This window comes from Cupressus sempervirens, chromosome 8 (assembly GCF_028749045.1).
Source record: "Cupressus sempervirens isolate cs-2001-9-10 chromosome 8, ASM2874904v1, whole genome shotgun sequence".
In the NCBI taxonomy this organism is placed as follows: Eukaryota; Viridiplantae; Streptophyta; class Pinopsida; order Cupressales; family Cupressaceae; genus Cupressus; species Cupressus sempervirens.
Window position 1 is genome coordinate 62,185,509 of NC_143125.1, and position 21,574 is coordinate 62,207,082.

At 35.4% G+C, this 21,574-nt stretch overlaps 1 protein-coding gene across 1 annotated transcript; it reads left to right on the forward strand.

Moving 5' to 3' along the window:
* The first annotated feature begins 304 nt into the window (after positions 1–304).
* On the forward strand, positions 305–5,514 carry LOC149541609 (uncharacterized). Its single transcript, XM_089796791.1, has 2 exons — positions 305–791; positions 4,644–5,514. The coding sequence occupies exons 1-2, from the start codon at positions 415–417 to the stop codon at positions 5,134–5,136; spliced, it is 870 nt and encodes a 289-aa protein (XP_089652917.1). The 5' UTR covers positions 305–414; the 3' UTR covers positions 5,137–5,514.
* The last annotated feature ends 16,060 nt before the right edge of the window (positions 5,515–21,574 follow it).

Genomic DNA, 21,574 nt, shown 5'->3' on the forward strand with positions numbered 1-21,574 from the left:
AAGGCACTGATAAAAATCTGCATTTCAATTTCTTTTCCACTACCATATGGCAAAAACCTCAAATTTTAAAAAATTAAGCCTTCATAACTAAGGATAATGCTTGTGCCACTGCCATGTGGCACGTAAAATTAAGCCTTCATAGCGAAGGATAATGCTTATGCTTATGGTCAATCACGTGTGATATTTGCCGCACGTACCTCTAATGACTTATATCTAGTTTGTACTTATCCCTTACAGGTGCGGTGAAGTGTTTGTCCACGTACCACTACGTAATAACACCTCAATTGGGTAGTCTTGGATTCTCAACGTCCTGCTGTAATCCGTTTGCTTTTCCCACATGTACTTCTCCCCATCGATTTTTTCCAGTGATGGAAGAAACCTGAAAACAAAAAATAATAAAATTTCATTAATTTAATGGCATCTCTTATACCTGCTACTGCTGATTTGCCAAAGATCCAAACGCCAACGTCTCGTACAGTTCCTAAAGCTTTTAGCTGGTCCTCAAATGGAAGCTCTCATGTTAATTTGGCTCTTTGGGACAAAGCAAGGAGACCACTCACGTTCGGTTTAGAGAAAGAAATAAATGTCCAACAGAAACAACAACCATGGAGTCTTGCATTGGATTCTATTTCATTTGAGGTTGCTGTTCAGGCGGCAAGCCCACCCCCAAGACAAAAGCTCGAAGATAAGCAAAGAAATGATTATTATGTCAATTTGGGTTCTGCTATTCGAACACTCAGAGAAGAGCTTCCCGTACTCTTTTCCAAGGAATTGACCTATGAGATTTACAGGTATGTACTTTGGGCTTGTTTTGTTTTGATTTTTTATACTACCCAGCGAGAATTGGATTCTGTAGAACCCAAATGCAAAATAAATTTTCAAAGAGATTAACAAATTACATGGATTATGGATAGATTTTTTAGACGGGCGAATTGGGTTTTCTAAGTTTTAAAGGGTTTCCACATTAGGAGTAGGGTTTAAAAGAATTTCAACTTTGGCATCATGTACGATGAGAAGGCGTTAGTTTTATATTCCCCTGGATTTTTATTTCATAAAATTGGGCTTGACTATTGAAATTCTTGAAGCAAGTTGCGTTGTTTATGGATCTAAAAAAGGGTTTTGATCTTGTTGTGGGTTATTTATTGGGTTTTACTTGATATAGTTTTGAAGGAGTTGTTGAATTAGTTCTATTACGTAGAAAGGGTTTCTGCAATTCTTATGTCCTCATGGTTCCCCGGAGGGCACGTTTATATATTTCTTATGTTTCTTCTACTCAAATATTGAAGAGAGTCCTTTTGCCTGAGATAAGTTCCACGATTCTACAATATTTGGGGAACACTTGCCGCTGAGAAAAAATAGCATTGCTTTAACTGTAAAATCTAAACTAAAGAAAGTTCAGAAAAAATGTATGAATGGATAAGCTTATATCTGGCATCAAAGCTTTTCCCTATTTTTCCCTTAAAAAGCAATTTCTTGAAATAGTTATTCTTCATTTCAAAATTAATGTTCGTTCAGCAGTTTTTGGAGTTCTAATGGTGCATGGCACTGAGAAAGCATAATTAACTAGCGCTTGCACCAGAAGGTGGTGCAATGGGTTCACCGATAGGTTGTAGCTGTGAAATAAATATTCGGAAAAATGTGATATTGTGGAAGGGTGGCTTGTACCATTTCAATTAATTCCAACACATTAGAAAATGTTGTATTTGTAAACACAACCAGAATAGGAATAACAGAAACTAAGTGGGTAACCAAAGTTGCTTTTTAACAACGATGGATGGAAATTAACTTGAATCTTGCACAAAGAAAGCATATAGTTTACATGTCATTGGATTAAAATAATTACACACTTCGTGCATTGTTGTTTTACATGTTCCACCATTAGTGCCCACAAAGAGCAGAAGTGGGCCATAGAATGCCAAAAAGATGAAATGCAGCAAACTGTAGGAGGAAATAAAGTCTTCCTTACATAGCACATACTAAAATTATAAAACAACAAAACAACATATAAATGCTTGAGTATATAAATGGAAAAATAAAAGACAACAAAAAAATTGGATGTCTATAACTATAATTTAAGCATGCATGAAGTAGTAGCCTACACAGCAATCAACCCCAAATTTACCTCAAAAGAACCCTGCAAACCAAAAATTCTAAATTACAGATCAGGCATTTACTTGAGACTGGAAGCCCTAGAAGCTAGATAGAGGACTAAACTCAGTATATACTGTGTAATGTTTGCAAAATTTACAAACTTAAACAAAAGCTACCCATATATTGTCAAAATTTATTTATTCATTGTCAATTTCTAGCCAAGTGAGTGGCTTAATTCCAATTCATTTATGTGTTTATTTTCAAGCGAATGGAGAGAATGATGACTAAATTCTTTAATGACATATACCCACTTTCTGCATTAATTCATCGGGCATCTTTAGAGCTTGGAATCCAATGAACAGTTTCTATTTTGGCATTATAAATATGAAAATTTTAAAGTTTGAAGACAATCTTAAACCAAAATGTGGGAAATTTAAAGATTAGGAGAAAGATCTTTTAAAGAAACCGTGGTTGACAGCAATCTGGCAGCAGGTAAATACGTTTGCAGGTGGTCAAGCTTTAGTCTTTTATACTTACGGCATCTGAATTTTGATTTTGATAAACATATTTGAGCTGCATGGAGGACAGAAACTTTTATAGATTAAGTTACAAAACATTCTGTCATTGCTAACAGGATAAATGCTAATGGGTTCCTATCATCTTTTCAAGATAAGGGCTGCAGGGCCACTTATTCCCTTTCATGGGTGGGAATATTTTGAGCACAGTTCAGGAGAAGATCTACGAAAGGTGCACATGCTGCAATGTGCACAAACCATAGTAATGAGAATTGCGGTGATTCACGTGATTCGGCGATTCGATTCAAGCCGAACATTTTTTTGTGAATCGGTGAATTGAATCAGCGATAAAGGGTTTATGAAATAAGTTACTAAATTTCAAGGGTTTTTTTAATTTGCCAATTTGATTGCGATTCATGGCCAATTCATGATTTGATTCGGCCTTGCCAATTCCGATCCGATTCCAATTCTCGTTACTTTGGCATAAACCTTTAATGGATTGCATTCTATAGTTCTGTGCATGGATATGTTGAATTAGATTCAAGGAGAAACTTACTGTAGGTAATAACCATGACAAACACTGTATTAGCAGCCTGAGGAAATCCTGGAAAACCAAGAGCTAATTCATCAATTAAATTACATTGCCCTTTTAATTCTGAATGTGAGAAGTATGTCTGTGTTAAACAATTATTCCTAAAAATTTATTCCATTCTATCTACCATAATACCATCAGCTACAAAGTATAGAGTGCAAAAGACAAAACAAGAAAACATACAGTAATAGAAAAATAGGTGATATGAGCAATACAGTGGAAACACAGCAATTTGTCGCTTGTAGAATAGGAAAAAGAAGAGATGTGAAGAAGCAGCAGCACCAGAAAACCCCAAATGTTTAATGTCACCGATGTTATGAATGATGTGAACGGTTCACATTTGTAACAGCCATGGGAGGAGGAGTTGCATAATGAAAACTCTTTCTGCAAGTCTAGATGTACTTCAAAATTAAATGCGCTCAGGGTACCACGATACAAATATTTGGACAATGCATTGTGTGCATAACAGAGAGAAGAACCAACATCATCATCTTGCATCATAGAGTGGATGAACAGGTGCAAGACACCAAAACCGGTTAAATGGTGGTTTCAACCGTGAGACAGGTTTTGTGGCCACCATACACAAGCAACCTCACAAGTAAAGCCTATTGGCCAATCACAGCTATAGCCTTGCCTTTAGAAGGGGCTTTCTGTTTTGATATTTTGTTAGCAGAATTGAGATGGCATACGCAGATCGCTTTCATTTTGCTCATTGCTATCAAATTATGACAGAACTCTATAAATATTATGGTTTGCAGTTAAATTAGCTATGTAAGGTTAAATGGATCTTTTGAGAATCATAATGTGGGCTCAAAATTTATTTAAAAGCAGTTAGGTGGAGCTAGATAGGGTTTTGTCATGGGAATGTGAATTTGAAAGGATTTTTGAAGTGGTTATGTGGGGTTAAAAGGGTTTTTTAACAATTGGTGATTGACAGTTGAAAGGGTTTTTGAAATGCTAATTTGTGTTGAAAGTGGGGCAATTTTTGTTCTCACTATTTAAAAGAGGTTATTTTATATAATGTAATATCAACAGAACCTATTTGAATTTTGAATTCCTACAGAGCTCAGTAAATAACATGGTTTGGATATATATGGGGTTAAAAGAATTTTGGATTGGTTATGTAGGGGTGGAAAGGGTTCCTATTTTTAAATTAGTCATGTAGTATTAAACTTAAATATGGTTATCTCTTTGATTTTATGTTACCCAGATCCTGCTTTAAAGTTTGAATTATTAGAGACTCAATGTATAAAATTGTTTGGAGTTTTATCTACTGATATGGGGTTAATAGGGACTTGAATTGGCTATTGTGGTTAAAATGGGTTTTATATTGGTTATGTGGAACTGGACATTTATATAGGTTTTTGGGCTTTGCTATTTCTTATATTATTTATGCAGAGATGATGAACATTCATGTATCTTATTTTTTGATATTATGTATGCAGAGATGACATAACATTCACAGATCCGTTGAATTCATTTCACGGTATTGCAAATTACAAGCTTATCTTCCGGGCATTGCGGTTCCATGGCCGGATATTTTTCAGGGAGATTTGGGTGGACATTGTTAGGGTTTGGCAACCCTCTGATGGTGTTATTCTTGTGCGGTGGACTGTGAAGGGGATCCCCAGGGTCCCTTGGGAAGCACAAGGCAGGTTTGATGGAACATCAAAATATAAACTAGACAAGGATGGAAAAATTTATGAGCACCATGTGGACAATCTTGCTTTCAATTTCCCCCAAAAATTGACAACTGCTTCAGTGTTAGATTTGGTGAGAGCAGCTGGATGCTCAACAAGCCCAACACCAACTTTCTTTGGAGGACCTGGTGTCTCTCTTTTGCCTGATTTGGAAGGGACAACATGGCTGCAGTTTTATTGGGCAGTCAAGAATACTCTGGATTTGAACGATGCTCCCCTGATTTATGGATGCTGTTGACTTTGCGGACTGTAATGAATGAGACTGGTGCTTGATATGGAATATACGTTTAGAAAACCATGCCTTTTTTGAACAGAAGGATAACCTATTCCTTCATTTGAATTGGATAAAGAATACTCCATCATAGCATATCATCAATCCAATTTGGCAGTGTATATTGTAAAATAGTTTATAGGTAAACAAAATGCTGTTGATAACAGATATTAGTACAAAAGTCTAGCTTGTCTTGACTAATTGTGTTCTTGTATATGTGGCAAGCCGAGACTTATATTCCAAACTACAGGTTCATGAACTTATAGTTTGTGTAGTTGAACGTGAATGTTTCAAAAGTAATAATGTCTGTGTGGAAAAAAAATTTGTGGGCTATTAGTAACTAAATCATTAGGAGTATTTGCCTGACATATCCTGTTAGAAGTTGATGTTGTATGCATTTTAGTAGATTTACTTTTTAGGGATCATTGAGAGCTCAAGAAATCTAATATTTTGTGGGAAAGCAACCTCAATCGACACAGTTATTGTACTACTGAGTCAGAGTAATAAACATATTTCTGCTAATATATGCAGTGGAAAAGAAGTATCCTTAAAAAATCACTCAATGGAGTTCTATCTGTCTACATTTTTTATAAGGCTATTCCAGAAGTACATTTTCTAGAGAATTGTCAACAGTTAGAATGCAATTTATCATAGTTCGTTGTATTCTGACACAATGCTTGGACATTTCCAATTAACTGTGGAACTTTATTGCCAAAAATGAAATTGTGGTATTGGGAAATGTTAAACCAGTTTGATTTCTATGTTTTCTTTTTAAATATTAAAATTGAACAGAAATTTATCTATAACAAATGGGCACTTTACTTTCAAACTATGTTCTTACTTTGTTTGTAATCATATCCAAATCCAAGATTATAGAACGTTATGAGAAATGTTGTAGGTATCTTATGTGTATTAGTATACTATTTATATATTTTTTAACTTTTATCCTCGCTGAAGTTGCATCATCAATTTGTTTATAGATGGAATTATATTATATCTGTGCTTGGGATAATGAGCAGAGTGAGTTTGAAGTGCGAAAGGAGAAACGATTCATGATGGGTCATTCCCCAAGGATTTTTAAAGAGTTCAATTTTGACAGGCCCCTCAAGGCAAACCATGGAAAGGCTGGGGCAGGTTATACATTTGAGCTGATAAAACTATCCTTCTGGGTGCCTCTTCTATCATGATACCCCAAGGTTCCAGCAACGAGATAGAAACTATTGCCTTGGTTGGGGTAATTAGGATAGCTTGCAACCTATCATATTGGTACTTGATGCTAATCATTCAAGTAGATGATCATGGAAAGTATGCCAAATTGAAAATGTAGGGCATTCTTAGAGAGGTATCTCACTTTGCATGCCAATGTTTCTATAAAGGAATTACTATCCCTGTAGGCATTCTTGTGAATGCTGGAGGCTCCTGGGATTCTTTGGGTTTCATATATATCACCACGACATTTTAATGGGAAAGTCTAGGAACTTTTTAGTACTAGACATAAGATTTTCCTTGTATAACATATATGAATGTTTGGTTATACAGTGTACAATGAGAGTTTGTTTGGAAGCATGGAACATGGCATAGTTCAATAAATTGGGATTGGTTGAAGCAAAACTCACCTAGGTCTACTGTTGGCATATTGTGCCTACAAGAATCTCTGGTTTTGATTGATAGGCATTTAAATTGCCTGAGGCTACAGTGACTTGAGATCTTGTTTTCATTTAGTGCTTGTAATGCAGCAATGGGTGTGGCCACGGGGCTTGTTATTTTTCAGAAGAAATACATTTTGTTTGGGATAAGCTAGACTTCATTTCCTCTATCCCAGTTTGTGGTATAAAAGCTACCCGGCCTTTCCTGTGTGTACAAATTCTGCAATCCAGCTGGCGCGGTTTATTGATTTAAAAAATTAAAGGCATAGTTACAGGGATATGTGTCTTTGAACACTTGGGCATATCTTGGTGACATAGATGCATCTCCTGTATGAGAGATGGGCATGGAGATGTCTCCTACGGCCATCTCCACCTCTTGCACACTTTTTCCAAGAAAAGCAGTGAAGTTTTTTTAAAAAGGAAACCTTGAAATTTTAAAATTGCATTTCATTTCTTTTAGTCGAAACACATGGAATACTGTTTTAAAATTTTGTATTTTTAATCTTTTGCTGCTCGAGTTTTTCTCATGGTTGCCACTGTTCAAACTCTGAGTTGGACACCAGTCTACCATAAAGTCGTTCATTGCTACTGCGTGCAAGCTATGAAGCTTCGCTTCATTACTACAGTCTGCATACGTTAATGTTTATTGCTCTGATCTAAGTGTGATATTGCTATGCCAATTTCAATTCATAACTGCCATCTTTTGAGTGTAATCATCAAATATTAAGATTTTTGAAATTTTCTTTGCCATCTATTTTGAAATTATGTAACTTTTGTCCTTTAAAACTAGTTTTCAACTATTATCGATTAAAAATAATTTAATAGGTATATTTTTCTTGTAAATTAAATTTTTTTTTTTTTCTGCTGTCCCCAAGCACCGGTCTTCTATTGAAAAAAGACATTCCCGGTCTTCTATTCAAAAACGACATTCTGATATATGTCCCCACCTCGTGTTACCAGTATTGGTACACTTGTCCTGGAAACTATATTATAACAAGCTCCTTGATAATTATATATTCTCTAGCTGTCGCTTTATTGTCTGTAATATATGTTTAGATCTGAACAGATTGGCCTTGTTGACAAGTTTTTGAATGTATGAATAAATCAGTCCTTCCTAAGTATGTAGCATGTTTCTTCATGTTCGTTTTCTCACCGCAATGAATTGCTCCGTTTTGTTTGAGGAGAAATTGGTCATGCTTATGCTGGTTCCAATCAAACTAGAAAACCAAGTCTTAGTTATATTTTCTCTATTTTCAAGCTACATTTACGCTGATGAGTTTTAGTCGGTGGAAGATCCATTGATAAAGAGGTGATATTTTCTGTGCAAAAGAAAGTCATTGCTCTTCACCACCTTGAGCAATTGGTGAATGCAACATCAATTGCTTCTCTGATCAAAGTGTTTATTTCTTTCTCACAAGAACTATCCCAGGCCTATCAGTTAAATCCTAGAGCTCACAAGAAATATTAGAAGAAAGACATTACGGCTGGCACTGAGGATGTCATCAGAAACCCTAATAGATCAAGACATGGAAACAACTCAATTGAATGAAAATGATGTGTTGCTGCTGAAGTTGGTCGGTTTTGATGTTAAGGAAACTCCCATATTTTAGAAGGCGGAGGATTTAGTCAGATTGGAGTGATTTGTTTGAAGGAGAACATTGATCGTGGCGAATCTAAAGATGAAATTTTCAGCTCACTAGCCTGTCATGTGATGCAATGTTGAAGACTGACATGGATTAAATCAAACACAATATTTCATTGTGGAAAATTCAAGAAGTGGATAAATTGGTTAGTAGAGGAAGAGGAAGTCTGTGTGTGTTTGTTGTTGATACTACAAAGCCACAGGTTCAGGCAGTGTGCATGCCAATCGGTAAAAAGCTATTGTGCAATGTGCAAGCAAAAAAGATCCTGATTTTGGTTGGGATTGAAGGCAAAAAAAGTTTGGTATGAGGCGCACTGTGCAAGCAAAAAAAGATCCCAATTTTGGTTGGGACCAAAGGCAAAAAGTTTTATTAAGCTACCCATAAGATCCAGACACATAATAATGGAAGTCACCCGGAGAGATTTTTCGTGGGCTGATTCAAACACTCCACGTTTTACTCAACTGGGACGAATCGAACCCGTCTAGATAGTAGGGTTCATCGGTATGCAGGGGGCCCGGGGCGCCCTGTCCATGAAAACTATCCCCTCTCCTCATGCCTAGAGAATAGTAGGGGCCACCCCTGCCAGGGGGTGGGGAGCCAATCTACAAGGCTATCACCTTCTTTGGCCAGATCTTCCAACCTTTTCACAGTTCCCCCCGGTTCTTCCATGTCTGAATGTTCAATCTATATGCAAAAATAGAGTTAGTCTACCTTGCAAGACTCTTGGAAAAAGCCACCAATAATAAATCCTCGACGATATTATACTCGACACATATCCCATTCTCCTTAAATGCCAAGAACCTCCTTTATGTAGACCACTTAAGGTCGTCAATTAATACAATCAAGTACACAACTTGCCCATAATGCACATGATCCAATATGACCAACTTTAAGAATGTGTATCACATGTGAGTGTTTCCCTCCACCTAAATACATTATAATATCATATTACTCAATACATGACAGTCATGGAATTATGACTAGGACTTTGCTTGCTTGTTCATTTTGCATGTCTTGGCATACTGTGGAGTACCATGTGGAGAAGTGGTAGGTAGAGCATCTAATTTGCTGATTGAGAGGGTCAAAGATTTGATGTTAGTATGTAGAGGCACAACAAGTTTACTAATGAAAGGTGAGGACGCCCATCATAGTTGCATGCATAGATCGAAGTGTTTGGCCCAAGTTTATGAAAGCATACTTGATGAAAACTTTGGAATTTTAAGCATATAACATGTGGGTAAACTTCTCTGATACCATTAATAGATGACAATTTAATTGTGATATTACTATCAAGATTTAACTGTGTGATTTTTTAGTCAAACTCATTGATCCATGTTTCATGAGTAGTGATTCAACATGAATCCATCTCTCATGATAATAAATGGAACACTTAGCACTCATTGGATCTAGGTGATGCTCACAGGGGTGAAGCACCGAGACTTCCTGGGAGGTCACCCATCCCAGTACTACTCTAGCCTGAGCGCCCTTAACTATGGAGTTTCCTCCATGATTAAACCCAAAGCTTGCAACCCCATTTGCAAAACCTTCACCAAGTGTTGTGCCTTATGAACCATTCATTAGAAAGCCCCTTAAGCTCATCAATTGATAAGTAGGAGATAATTTCCACAGCAAGTCAAATTGTGATATTGCTATCAGGATTTAGCTCTGTGATTTTTGAGTCAAACTCATTGACCCATGTTTCATGAGTAGTGATTCAACATGAATCCATCTCTCATGATAATAAATGGAACACTTAGCACTCATTGGATCTAGGTGATGCTCATAGGGGTGAAGCATCAGGACTTCCCGGAAGGTCACTATCCTAGTACTACTCCAACTTGAGCGCGGTTAACTACGGAGTTTACTCCATGATTAAACCCAAAGCTTGCAACCCCATTTGCAAAACCTTCACCAAGTGTTGTGCCTTATGAACCATTCATTATAAAGCCCCTTAAGCTCATCAATTGAGAAGTAGGAGATAATTTCCACAGCAAGTCAAATTGTCTCATCAATTGATAAGCTCATCATTCTTATTGATTTTTTTTTTCATCCATAAATTTTTTATAGGATTTTGTATCAGTACTAATTTCTTTTATACACATATAGGTTCATCCATGTTAGCATTCAAAGAAAAAATACATCTCCAAATATTAGGTGAATACCTTTTAGACAATTGTGTTTTGGCTTGTTGGAGGTTCTTGATCTTTTTTTGAAGAGAGCTAGATGAACTCTTCCCAACTTCTTATATATCTAGTGATATCAATTCAACTTTATAATGTATATAAGATAACTAAATCAAGTCTTCCTATTTAGTTTGTTTTAGTTGTAATGTAATAAAAGGAGGCTTAACTTCTATGAAGATAAGATTTTTATGACATATTAACTTTTGTGTAACATGATCCCAAAGATTGCATCCTTTCACACCATAATTATGCTTCATGACTATACATTTCATAGTCATGTTCTCTAAATTTTACACTTCTCCTTTGGTACATGTGCATATGGAGATCATAGTCAAAAACTCAAAGATATCTTACTGAAGTATTATGATCTAATTATCCATCTAAAGGTGTTTTATCAACAAGAGGTAATATACGATACCTAATAATCAAGTAGAATTTAGTGGCAACAACATCAACAATGAACTTTTGTTCTAGACTGGTAGTTCTAAGCACAGTCCTAACCTTCTCTATACTGTATCATGTGTACAATATTTCTACAAGTATATTCTATTATGGAGAGTATAGAGTTTTCTTGAATTTTATATGATGCTATAGTATTTATAAATTCTATCAAAACCATTAACATATTATTCACCACCACCCACTGCCCAAAATATTTTCTCTTTCTAGTATGTAAATAAACCAATACTTCAAAAATTATTTAAAATGAATAAAAATTTAGACTTTATCTTTAGAAAATATATCTATGTTCTATTTTTATAACTATCAATAAATGAAACATAATATGTGGAATTTTCAATGGAAGGAACATCTACAAGACCAAATAGATTAGAATGAACAAAACCCAACACATCAAAAGATTAATGAAAATTGGAGTAAAACTGAATGCAATTTTATTTTTCATAAATTTAGTGCTCCTAAAAGTCAAAATAAAAATTAAAATCAATCAAACCTTCAACAAGATTTTTATTTTTCAAGGTCTTTATACCCCTTTCTTCAATATGGCCAAGTATTTGGTGTCATTCTAGGTAACCAAAAGTCATCACCATTTGCTAAATATGACACCCTCACCCCTTCCAAAACAGTATGACCAAATAAATAATGAAAACATCAATGTCTTTCTTCTTGAACTCATAATCATGACTAAATTTCTTCTTTTTCTTCTTCTTTTCTTTTTTGCATTCCTTTTGAAGGTGTTTAGGGTCACTAAAATTCTAGAAAATGGATTTATATTTCTAGGAGTTTTGGATCTTGCCTCAAACTTAGAATTTTCATGCTTATCATTCTTCTATCCTTCTTTTTCTAGTAAACATTTAGAGACTCATTAGCATTAATGGATAACTTCTCATACTTTTAGGGAAACAAAATAATCTACCACATCTTAGGTTGTCAAGATAATATAAAAGTACTATTGACAACCATAACAAGAGAGTCCCACAAATCAAGATAAAATAAAGAAATATATATGGCATTTATCCTCCTACTCCATCTTGAAAAAAATAAAATCCAATTGAGTCACAAACATATTGAATAACTTTAGGTGGTTTATAATTCACCCACCCTCTTCCATTATAAGGAATATAATTCCTTCCTTAAAAAGATCTTGTTCACTAAATATATGTCTTGATATATCCCATCAAGTTTCTTCTATAGCTTCTTTGTAGAGGAATCTTTATGAACATTGTGCCTACTAAGAAAACTATTATTAGACCATTAGCTTTGCAATCCATAACATAATATTGAGTAGCCAAAGTGGCATTTGTAGGTCAAAAGGCATTCTCATCAATTAAATCATATAGATCTCAATCTATTAGTATATCTAATAGTTTAGCTTCTAGATCTCAAAATTATTTATAAAAATGTTCTATGCCTTTATTCTTCTTAGTGAACCTTCTAAAGATCGAAAATTATCTTATACACAAGCTCTCGCTCAAATCTAAATTAGTTCAAAAAATTTAACAATCTAGAAATTAAACCAAAGATGATTAGTCTTTGATATCAAGTAAAAGGAATTTAAGGTGGTCAAACAACTTCTTATGCTAACCTCAAGAGGAGGAGATGCAAAAATATTCAAATATTTAAAATAGATAATAACAAAATTTAAAAAATTTAAAAATAGCATGCATACCACAACATAGTAATTTACATGGGAAAAACCCTTCAGGGAAAACATCCTACACTCCAAATGCCATCCGATATATCATTCAAAAGTTAATAACAAACTATAATATACTTGTAGAGTAAGCTTCTCTTAGGAGTATCACCATTGAAGATCCAAAGTAAACTCAAAAACTATTCAACCCTCATAATCATCATAATACAATGCCCTAATAAAATCGAGATTCCTTCTAGAAAAATAAAAAAAAGCACAATGTTCATTATTAGTCTATGGCATAATGATAAACAATCAAAATTTACATTAAGAAATTAAACATAAAATCTGGCTTTTGGGGGTAGTTCCCTCCCAAACCCTTGATAGGGTACATAGCCCTTAGAATCTATATAGAGGGCCTATCCACATGAACCCTACAAGGAGGGATGCCCCACTATGATCCCTCGTGCTAATTTATCAACAATAAAAATTTACTATTTCAATGTTGAGAAACCATTTTCATGACATATATATATCTGTATTTGGTCTTGAGATTATGTAATGATTATTCATCAATCAACACATTGTATAATGATCTATGTATAATAAAAAAGTTTTTGAGAAACTTCAGCAAGAGAGGGCTCTGCAACTCAGTAGTTATAGAGCCCTCTTAACTTCCTTGTAGAGGCCATTAATGACCTCTTCATCTCCATGTAGTGTAATCAAACATACACATTTATGTTTAACAAAATTCCCACCCATCATCAACGTTGCTATCAATTCTCTTTCAAACCCTTCCCTTCTCGTGTTTGGTGTCCATAAAGCCATTCATCAACATAGTGCGAGTCATGGAAAGAAAACACAAGGAGGTGCCACACAAAGCCAAGCAAGAGGACCAACAACCTTCAAGCAAGCCTTGCAAGGAAGTAGGAACATCTCAATCGATGTCAAATTTGTTAGGTCACATCCATATGTCATCATCTAAGTTGAAGGCAATGGAAGTAAGAACCTAACTCTTCCTAAATTCATCATTAGGCCTAATGACCAAGTGCAATTAGAATTAAGGAAAAAGATAGGCTTATACATTGTGCTATTTTCTTCGCTACTATTGATATCAATAATCTTCCTTCTAGATACTTCCTGAATGATTGGCTCCTTAAGTTATGGGGGAAAAATTAGGGAATCATTATTCATGTTTCCAAATGATTCAAAAGGGTCTGTCTATTTTGATTTTTGCTAACCCTAAATCCCAAAAATCCATTATGGAAAGTGAGGACGTGTGAATTCAGAGCTCTTCCATGGTCTTTGGAAGTCGTTAATGAAGAAATTATTACCCATTTGAACTATAGATGTGTCATGGTTAGCAACCTCCTACCATTTGTTTGGAATTTTATCCCACAATTTCTGGAGCCGATTGGTATGGTTTTGAGTATAGATCACTCTAACACTCTGATCCCTTCTTGGATGTGAGAGTTATGCTTTGTATCTACACATGAATTGAAGCCCCCAATAGCATATACTTGGAAATTGATAAATCCTCTATCCTTTGCCAAGTCTCTTATATGGGAGGGCTCAATAATTGTTACTTACATATGAGAGAAGGGCATAGAAGGAAAGAATGTCCTATTTTGAAGAAAAAGCCTCTTCCTTAGATAGATTCCTATGCTCCCAAAGCACCTCCTAAACTCAAGTTTGTTATTAGTGTCATTGTTGTACATGCTAACCCTGACCCTAATCACCCCTCGTGTGTCTCTGCAAACGAAAAATGGCTGCAAGATGATGACAAGATTTGTGCCTCTTTAGATAATCTTAAAGACCAATTTTCTAAAACCCCAAGTGAACCAGTGGTACATAAACTCCAATCCCCCTTGAAAGATATGGAAACCTTTCCTAAGGTTCAGAACATGGATTTTGGCCTCCACCCTAACCCTCCTAGTCTCTATTCTCCTATTCTCAATGCTTAATAGTTGGCTCTTAAGAGCATCAAAGAAAGGGCCCAATGTACCAAGAGTACTAATTTAAAAATAGCATGCATACCACAACATAGTAATTTACATGGGAAAAACCCTTTTGGGAAAACATCCTACACTCCAAATTCCATCTAATATATTATTCAAAAGTTAATAACAAACTATAATATACTTGTAGAGTAAGCTTCTCTTAGGAGTATCACCATTGAAGATCCAAAGTAAACTCAAAAACTAGTCAACCTCATAATCATCGAAATACAACATTATAATAAAATGCCCTAATAAAATAGAGATTCCTTCTAGAAAAATTAAAAAAACACAATGTTCATTATTAGTCTATGGAATAATGATAAACAATCAAAATTTACAATAATAAATTAAACATAAAATCTGGCTTTTGGGGGTAGTTCCCTCCCAAACCCTTGATAGGGTACACAATCCTTAGAATCTATATAGAGGGCCTATCCACATGAACCTTGCAAGGAGGGATGGCCCACTACGATCCCTCGTGCTAATTTATCAACAATAAATTTTTAATAATTCAATGTTGAGAAATCATTTTCATGACATATATATCTGTATTTGATCTTGAGATTATGTAATGATTATTTGTCAATCAACATATTGTCTAATAATCTATGTATAATAAAAAATATTTTGAGAAACTTCAACAAGAGAGGGATCTGCAACTCAGCAGCCATAGAGTCCTCTTAACTTCCTTGTACAGGCCATTAATGACCTCTTCATCTCCATGTAGCTTAATCAAAAATATGCATTTATGTTTAACAAAATTCCCACCCATCATTGACGTTGCTATCAATTCTCTTTCGAACCCTTCCCTTCCCTTGTTTGGTGTCCATAAAGCCATTCCTCAACATAGTGCAAGTCATGGAGAGAAAACACAAGGAGGAGCCACACAAAGCCAAGCAAGAGGACCAACAACCTTCAAGCAAGCCTTGCAAGGAAGTAGGAACATCTCAATCAATGTCAAATTTGTTAGGTCACATCCAAATGTCATCATCTAAGTGGAAGGCAATGGAAGTAAGAACCTAACTCTTCCTAAATTCATCATTAGGCCTAATGACCAAATGCAGTTAGAGTTAAGTAAGGAAAAAGATAGGCTTATACATTGTGTTATTTTCTTTGCTACTATGGAAATCAATAATCTTCCTTCTAGGAACTTTCTAAATGATTGGCTCCTTAAGTTATGGGGGATAAAATTAGGGTATCATTATTCATTTTGCCAAATGATTCAAAAGGGTCTATCTATTTTGATTTTTGCTAACTCTAAATCCCAAAAAGCCATTATGGAAAGACAATTTTGGAAAATGGGGAGGTGTGAATTCAGAGCTCTTCCATGGTCTTTGGAAGCCGTTAATGAAGAAATTATTACCCTTTTGAACTGTAGATGTGTCACATTAGCAACCTCCTACCATTTGTTTGGAATTTTATCCCATAATTTCTAGAGCCGATTGGTAGGGTTTTGAGTGTAGACCACTTCAACACTCTGATCCCTTCCTTGGATGTGAGATTTATGCTTTGTATCTATACATGATTGAAGCCCCCGATAGCATATACTTGGAAATTGATGAATCCTCTATCCTTTGTCTAGTCTCTTAGATGGGGAGGCTCAATACTTGTTACTTGCATAGGAGAGAAGGGCATAGAAGGAAAGAATGTCCTATTTTGAAGAAAAAGCCTCTTCCTCAGATAGATTCCTATGCTCCCAAAGCACCTCCTAAACTCAAGTCGATTATTAGTGTCATTGTTGTACATGCTAACCCCAACCCCAATTACCCCTCATGTGTCTCTACAAACCAAAAATGGTTGCAAGATGATGACAAGATCTATGCCTCTTTAGATAATCTTAAAGACCATTTTTCTAAAACCCCAAGTGAACCAATGGTACATAAACTCCAATCCCCCTTGAAATATATGGAAACCTTTCCTAAGGTTTAGAACAATGATTTTGGCCTCCACCCTAACCCTCCTAGTTTCTATTCTCCTCCTCTCAATGCTTAATAGTTGGCTCTTAAGAGCATCAAAGAAATGTCCAAACATACAAAGAGTACTACCTCACATCCTATTGTGAAATCCTTCTCCATTCCCTTCAGGGGGGGGATTGATTGCATCTCCTTCTATTGACATTCCTTTTGGGGATGTTCAAGCATGCCTTGTGGTACAGGATGACAAGGAATCTGGTGAATTTCAAATATCGAAAATACTTTATTATTTATCTGTTGAAGAGAGACTACATGACTATGCTCTTGTAGTAATTCCAACGGCTCCACCTTTACCTTCCCCTCTAGACAAGTGACAATTCAATTCTAAATCTAATAGGGCATTGCTAACCAATGGTCAATTTTCTCAAGAGGTTGACCTCTCTCAAGAGGAGAAGGTACAGGTAGGGGTTTCCTAAAGAGGTGGAATATGGGAGGATTCTAGTGTGAGGAAGCAAGATGAGTCTGGCAATTTTTCCTTCAATGAAAATATTAAAGATAGATAGAAAAAGAAACATGGGAAATATGACCCTTTCTTTCTTATTAAAGGCAAAATGTTGAGGAGGAAGAGAGGGAAGCCCTGCCTTTTCGAAAGCTATCCTAATTCCTCCAAAGTGGCTAGGGAGAAACTCTAGGACTACTACTGAGGATTATAGTCTCCTATGGAAACTAACAAATAAATTTAGTCTATGAATAAATTAAAGTTAGCATCTTGGAATGTTAGAGTGTTGGAATCCTCTGATAGAAAATATATAGGGAAAAGGTTTCTTAACTAGATGAAAGAGATTGATGTGATACTTTAGCAAGAAGTGAAGGTTGTAGGCTTTGCACTTAATATAGCTTAAAGTGAATTTGGAAGGATTCTAATGCTTTTTCTACCAAACATCTTAGAGGCAAGGGTGCTTCTTTCATCTTGGGAGGTCCTGGATGGAAAAAGGTGATAGAAAGTAAAGTCCACCAAGATAACTAAGCGGGGGGTGCGGGCAAATCAATTATGTGCCTAAAAAAATTCTCAATATCTTTATTAATTTTGAAACATGTAAATAGTAGATGAAACAACCATAGAAAGATAACCGTGCATAATAACACCAGATATGTTAACTATGGAAACTCTTTATCAAAGGGAAAATCTCAATGGGAATGATGCCCATAAGATTATGTACTACTATACAAGTGCCTTGTGAAAGAATAGAACTGTTGAGGTGTTGTTTTTCACGATGCTTAATGGCAAGAACCCTTTTGAACTCCTCACTTGAAAAGCTAATCTGGGATCAACTCCAAGGTTCCAGGTGATCTTGTGACCTACTAGAATCCGCTCAATAGAAGATAAATGTGAGTGTTCATGAGGAGGCCTTTTCTAGTTATTATCAATTTCAAATAAGATGTTGAATCTGCTTACTATCTCAAAACAAATAACCACACAAAAAGAAATATATTTTTGAATTTTTCTATTTATAATGAATGTAGTTTTACCTATGTAACTACAAGAATTCCTAAATTATCCAAGTGTTTGTAAAATAAAATAGCAAAGATAAGGTAACAAGAATTTTAAGCAAATGACTTGAAAAGTAAATCCCTAACAGAGATAAGCCATGAAAACAACACGTCTATGAGTTAAGCCTTTGAAAAGATTGGTAGGTAACCAATGAAAATAGGAGAAGCGCTTCCTCAATTCCACCGATGCAATTGTCGATGGGAATTTAATAACCATAAGATGTTTCACTTTTCATTAGATTGCAAGGCCACAAAAAGTGCGCTCATGCGAGACAAAAAGCTATGCAGGAACAATAGGGTCATCTCTTCTCCAACTAAGTACGTCAGTGAAATTCATAAACATGTGGCAAACACCAGAACTAAAAGATCATATAATCAAAATAACAAAATAAAACTATTGGCTTCATTACACTCCATGAACATACATTCACAAAATATAACACATTCAGGCAAGAATAACTACACTCCGAATGAGAGCACCAACAACATATATTATTGCATCAAAATAACGGCCTAGAATACATGAACTACATTCCTAAATTTATAAGAAATCATCTGATTCAATTTGTGTAGAGAGTGAGAGATTTCTTCATGCAAATATATGCTTAAAACTAATAAAATAAATCTATTTATGTACAAACTGACTCTCTATCTAGTGGTAAGTAGGACTCCACCCTTGTTTATAGCATTTAATGGGTGCATGAGCCTTTACATGTCTAAAAAAAGAAAGCATGAGAAAATAAGAAGAAGAAAGCTAAAGATGATGTAGGAGTCTTTGGAGATGCCAAAAATAGAAGCTCCACCTTCTCTGGATGTTTGTGGGAGTTAAATTGCCATCAAAATGCATTTTCGATGCATGCAAAGCTCTAAATTTAGAACTAGTAGTTAACTGTTGACACACCTCTAAATTATTCAAAAAAATTAGGTGCACATTTGGAGAAGCACACCTTGGGAGAAGTGCACCTTGCACACCTTTGGAGAAGAGATTCAAAAAATGCAAAATTTTACCAAGTGTCAAAACTAAAATTCTAGCTTCTGGGTTTTCTTCCCCTTCATACCAGAGCTATGTCTGGGTATTTACTCTTGAATTTTTTTGTAGTCTCTATAACTTGGGTCATATATAGAAAATCTAAAACTTCATATTTATCCTTTACCTTTTGTCAATAGTTGCCCACCTCTATGCAAGTCTCTACAAAATCTTCCAATTTCACATCCAATTCTAGGAATGCCTCTTCGGTCTTAAATGCTTGTCTAATATCCTCATCAGTGGAAGCTTCTTCAAAAAGTCTTCAAGAATTGTTCTACAACTTCTTGCACAATCATAAGTCTATCCCTTGACTCATGTTCAAAATTGTCAAGGAAAGCATCATTGTAATGTCTCTCTACTTCCAAAATCTGCTCTTAGGTTTGACCCTTGAGCTTATGAATATCTACATGTAATTTCTCCATTACTTTATTACCATTTGCAGTCTTCTTAATCCAATCATCTATCTTATCTAACTCATTTTTCGTATATACATCCATCAACATCTAATACCTTTGACCTTTTATTGATTGCAATGCTCAAAGGTCATTTCCCCAAGTATGTACTTTGTCTATTAACCCAAAATTTGGGTTCAATATAGTAATCAACTTATCTACATTATTTTGCATATGGTGTAGTAGCTTAATATGTCCTTGTATGAGTTGCAAACCTTTTTCTTCAAAACTTTCCTGCCATTGCTGACAAGCCTCCAAAAATGGATCTAATTGTATAGTCTCCTTATCCCTCTTATCAAGTGTCACATCTAAAGTCTCCTTGAGATTTTCAGGATCCAACAAACCAACTACTTCATTCAAAATACCTCGTAGGATTTCATTCTACTTCCGAACGTTTAATAATTTATACTTGTTCTATTCTAAGTGCTTAAAAACTTATTCGATTCTTGTAGTAACCATCAATTTGGCAATATCCACAATGGGTTTTCGAAGCAAGACCTCTTTGATTTGATAATCTTTTGGGATCAAATCCACAATATTTGCATGTAGAGGAGAGATAGAAACATGGATGAACAAGTCCTAATTTTGATTACTTATAACGAAGGTCAATATTTGTGCATCACCCACTGGTGGCTCAAGTTTCTTGAGAGCTTCAATTAATTCTCTCATTCCCTCTTCCTTAGTACAATACATCTGCCTTTTGTGTCTTGTTGGAATATTAAAATATGGAAAGAGTACTTATGGGGGGGGGGGGGGGGGGGGGGTGAATCATAAGTGCTACACTTTAGACAATAAAACTTTTAACTGAAAGTAAATTGCATGCATGTAAACACATTAAATAAATATGTAACAAAACTCATGCATCAATAACTCATAACACTGAAATTTGGTAACCCAGAAACCCTCCAGGAATAAGAAGGTAAAACTGGGGTGAGGATGATACCCACAAAAATTTACTGCAGCAATATTGTTCAACCACTTCTGATGGTTTGCCCTGTTAAAGGCCTGCCCTATTAAAGGCTTTACACTGTATTAATAGTGACCTGGTTAGAGGATTTACAAACACTTAACATGAAGTGTCACCCAGTTAAAGGATTTTAATCACCTAATCAAAAGGATCTACAAAATAGCTGTAAAGCTAACCTATCACCATAGGATTTCCATTCTAATACAATTGATAGAGAGTATTAGATACAATAAACTTGATAGATTACAATCCTTGATTGTTGAATGCAGGCTCCTTTTCTGCCTTCTCTTGATTTTGATCCTTTGTGATCTGATAACTCTTGCTTCTGAAAACAGATTTGCTTATGCACCCTTGTATGTCCTTTCATATTTTTACAATGAAATTTTGTCTTCCTTATAAAGACTTCAAAGACTTAGGGTTTGATTTGGATCTACGATCCATATTGAATCTCAATTTCTCGCTCAATACTTGTCTTTTACTGATTGGTTGCATGCCTTTATCATTTTTCTTATTGGTTGCATGTGAATTGCACGGGAAAAATAAAAGATTCGATTTTATCATTGAATCCCTCGAAGTTTACCTTATGTCGGCTGCAAAAACTATTTGCATCATAGTTTGTGCAATTTCAAACTTTTATGATGATCTACTGAGTTACTCGGCTCCTAAAGTATTACTGATACTTGGCACATGTTATTTTCTAGATAGCTCGGCACCTAAACAAAATTGTATCACTTGGCACCTGTTACACTTGGCACTTGTTGCTCTCGGCACTTGTTAACACTCAGCACCTATTATACTCGGCACTTGTTAACACTCGACACCTGTTATACTCGGCACTTGTTAACACTCAGCACCTGTTATACTCGGCACTTTATCTTACTCGACACTTACTCTTGATCTTGGTTAAGTGTATTGACACTCAGTTGTCAAA

Excerpts from the sequence above, each read along its gene's own strand:
- LOC149541609 (XM_089796791.1), top strand. The coding sequence starts at position 415 with ATGGCATCTCTTATACCTGCTACTGCTGATTTGCCAAAGATCCAAACG. Across the intron at positions 792-4,643 it reads TTGACCTATGAGATTTACAG|AGATGACATAACATTCACAG; the intron begins GTATGTACTTTG and ends TTATGTATGCAG.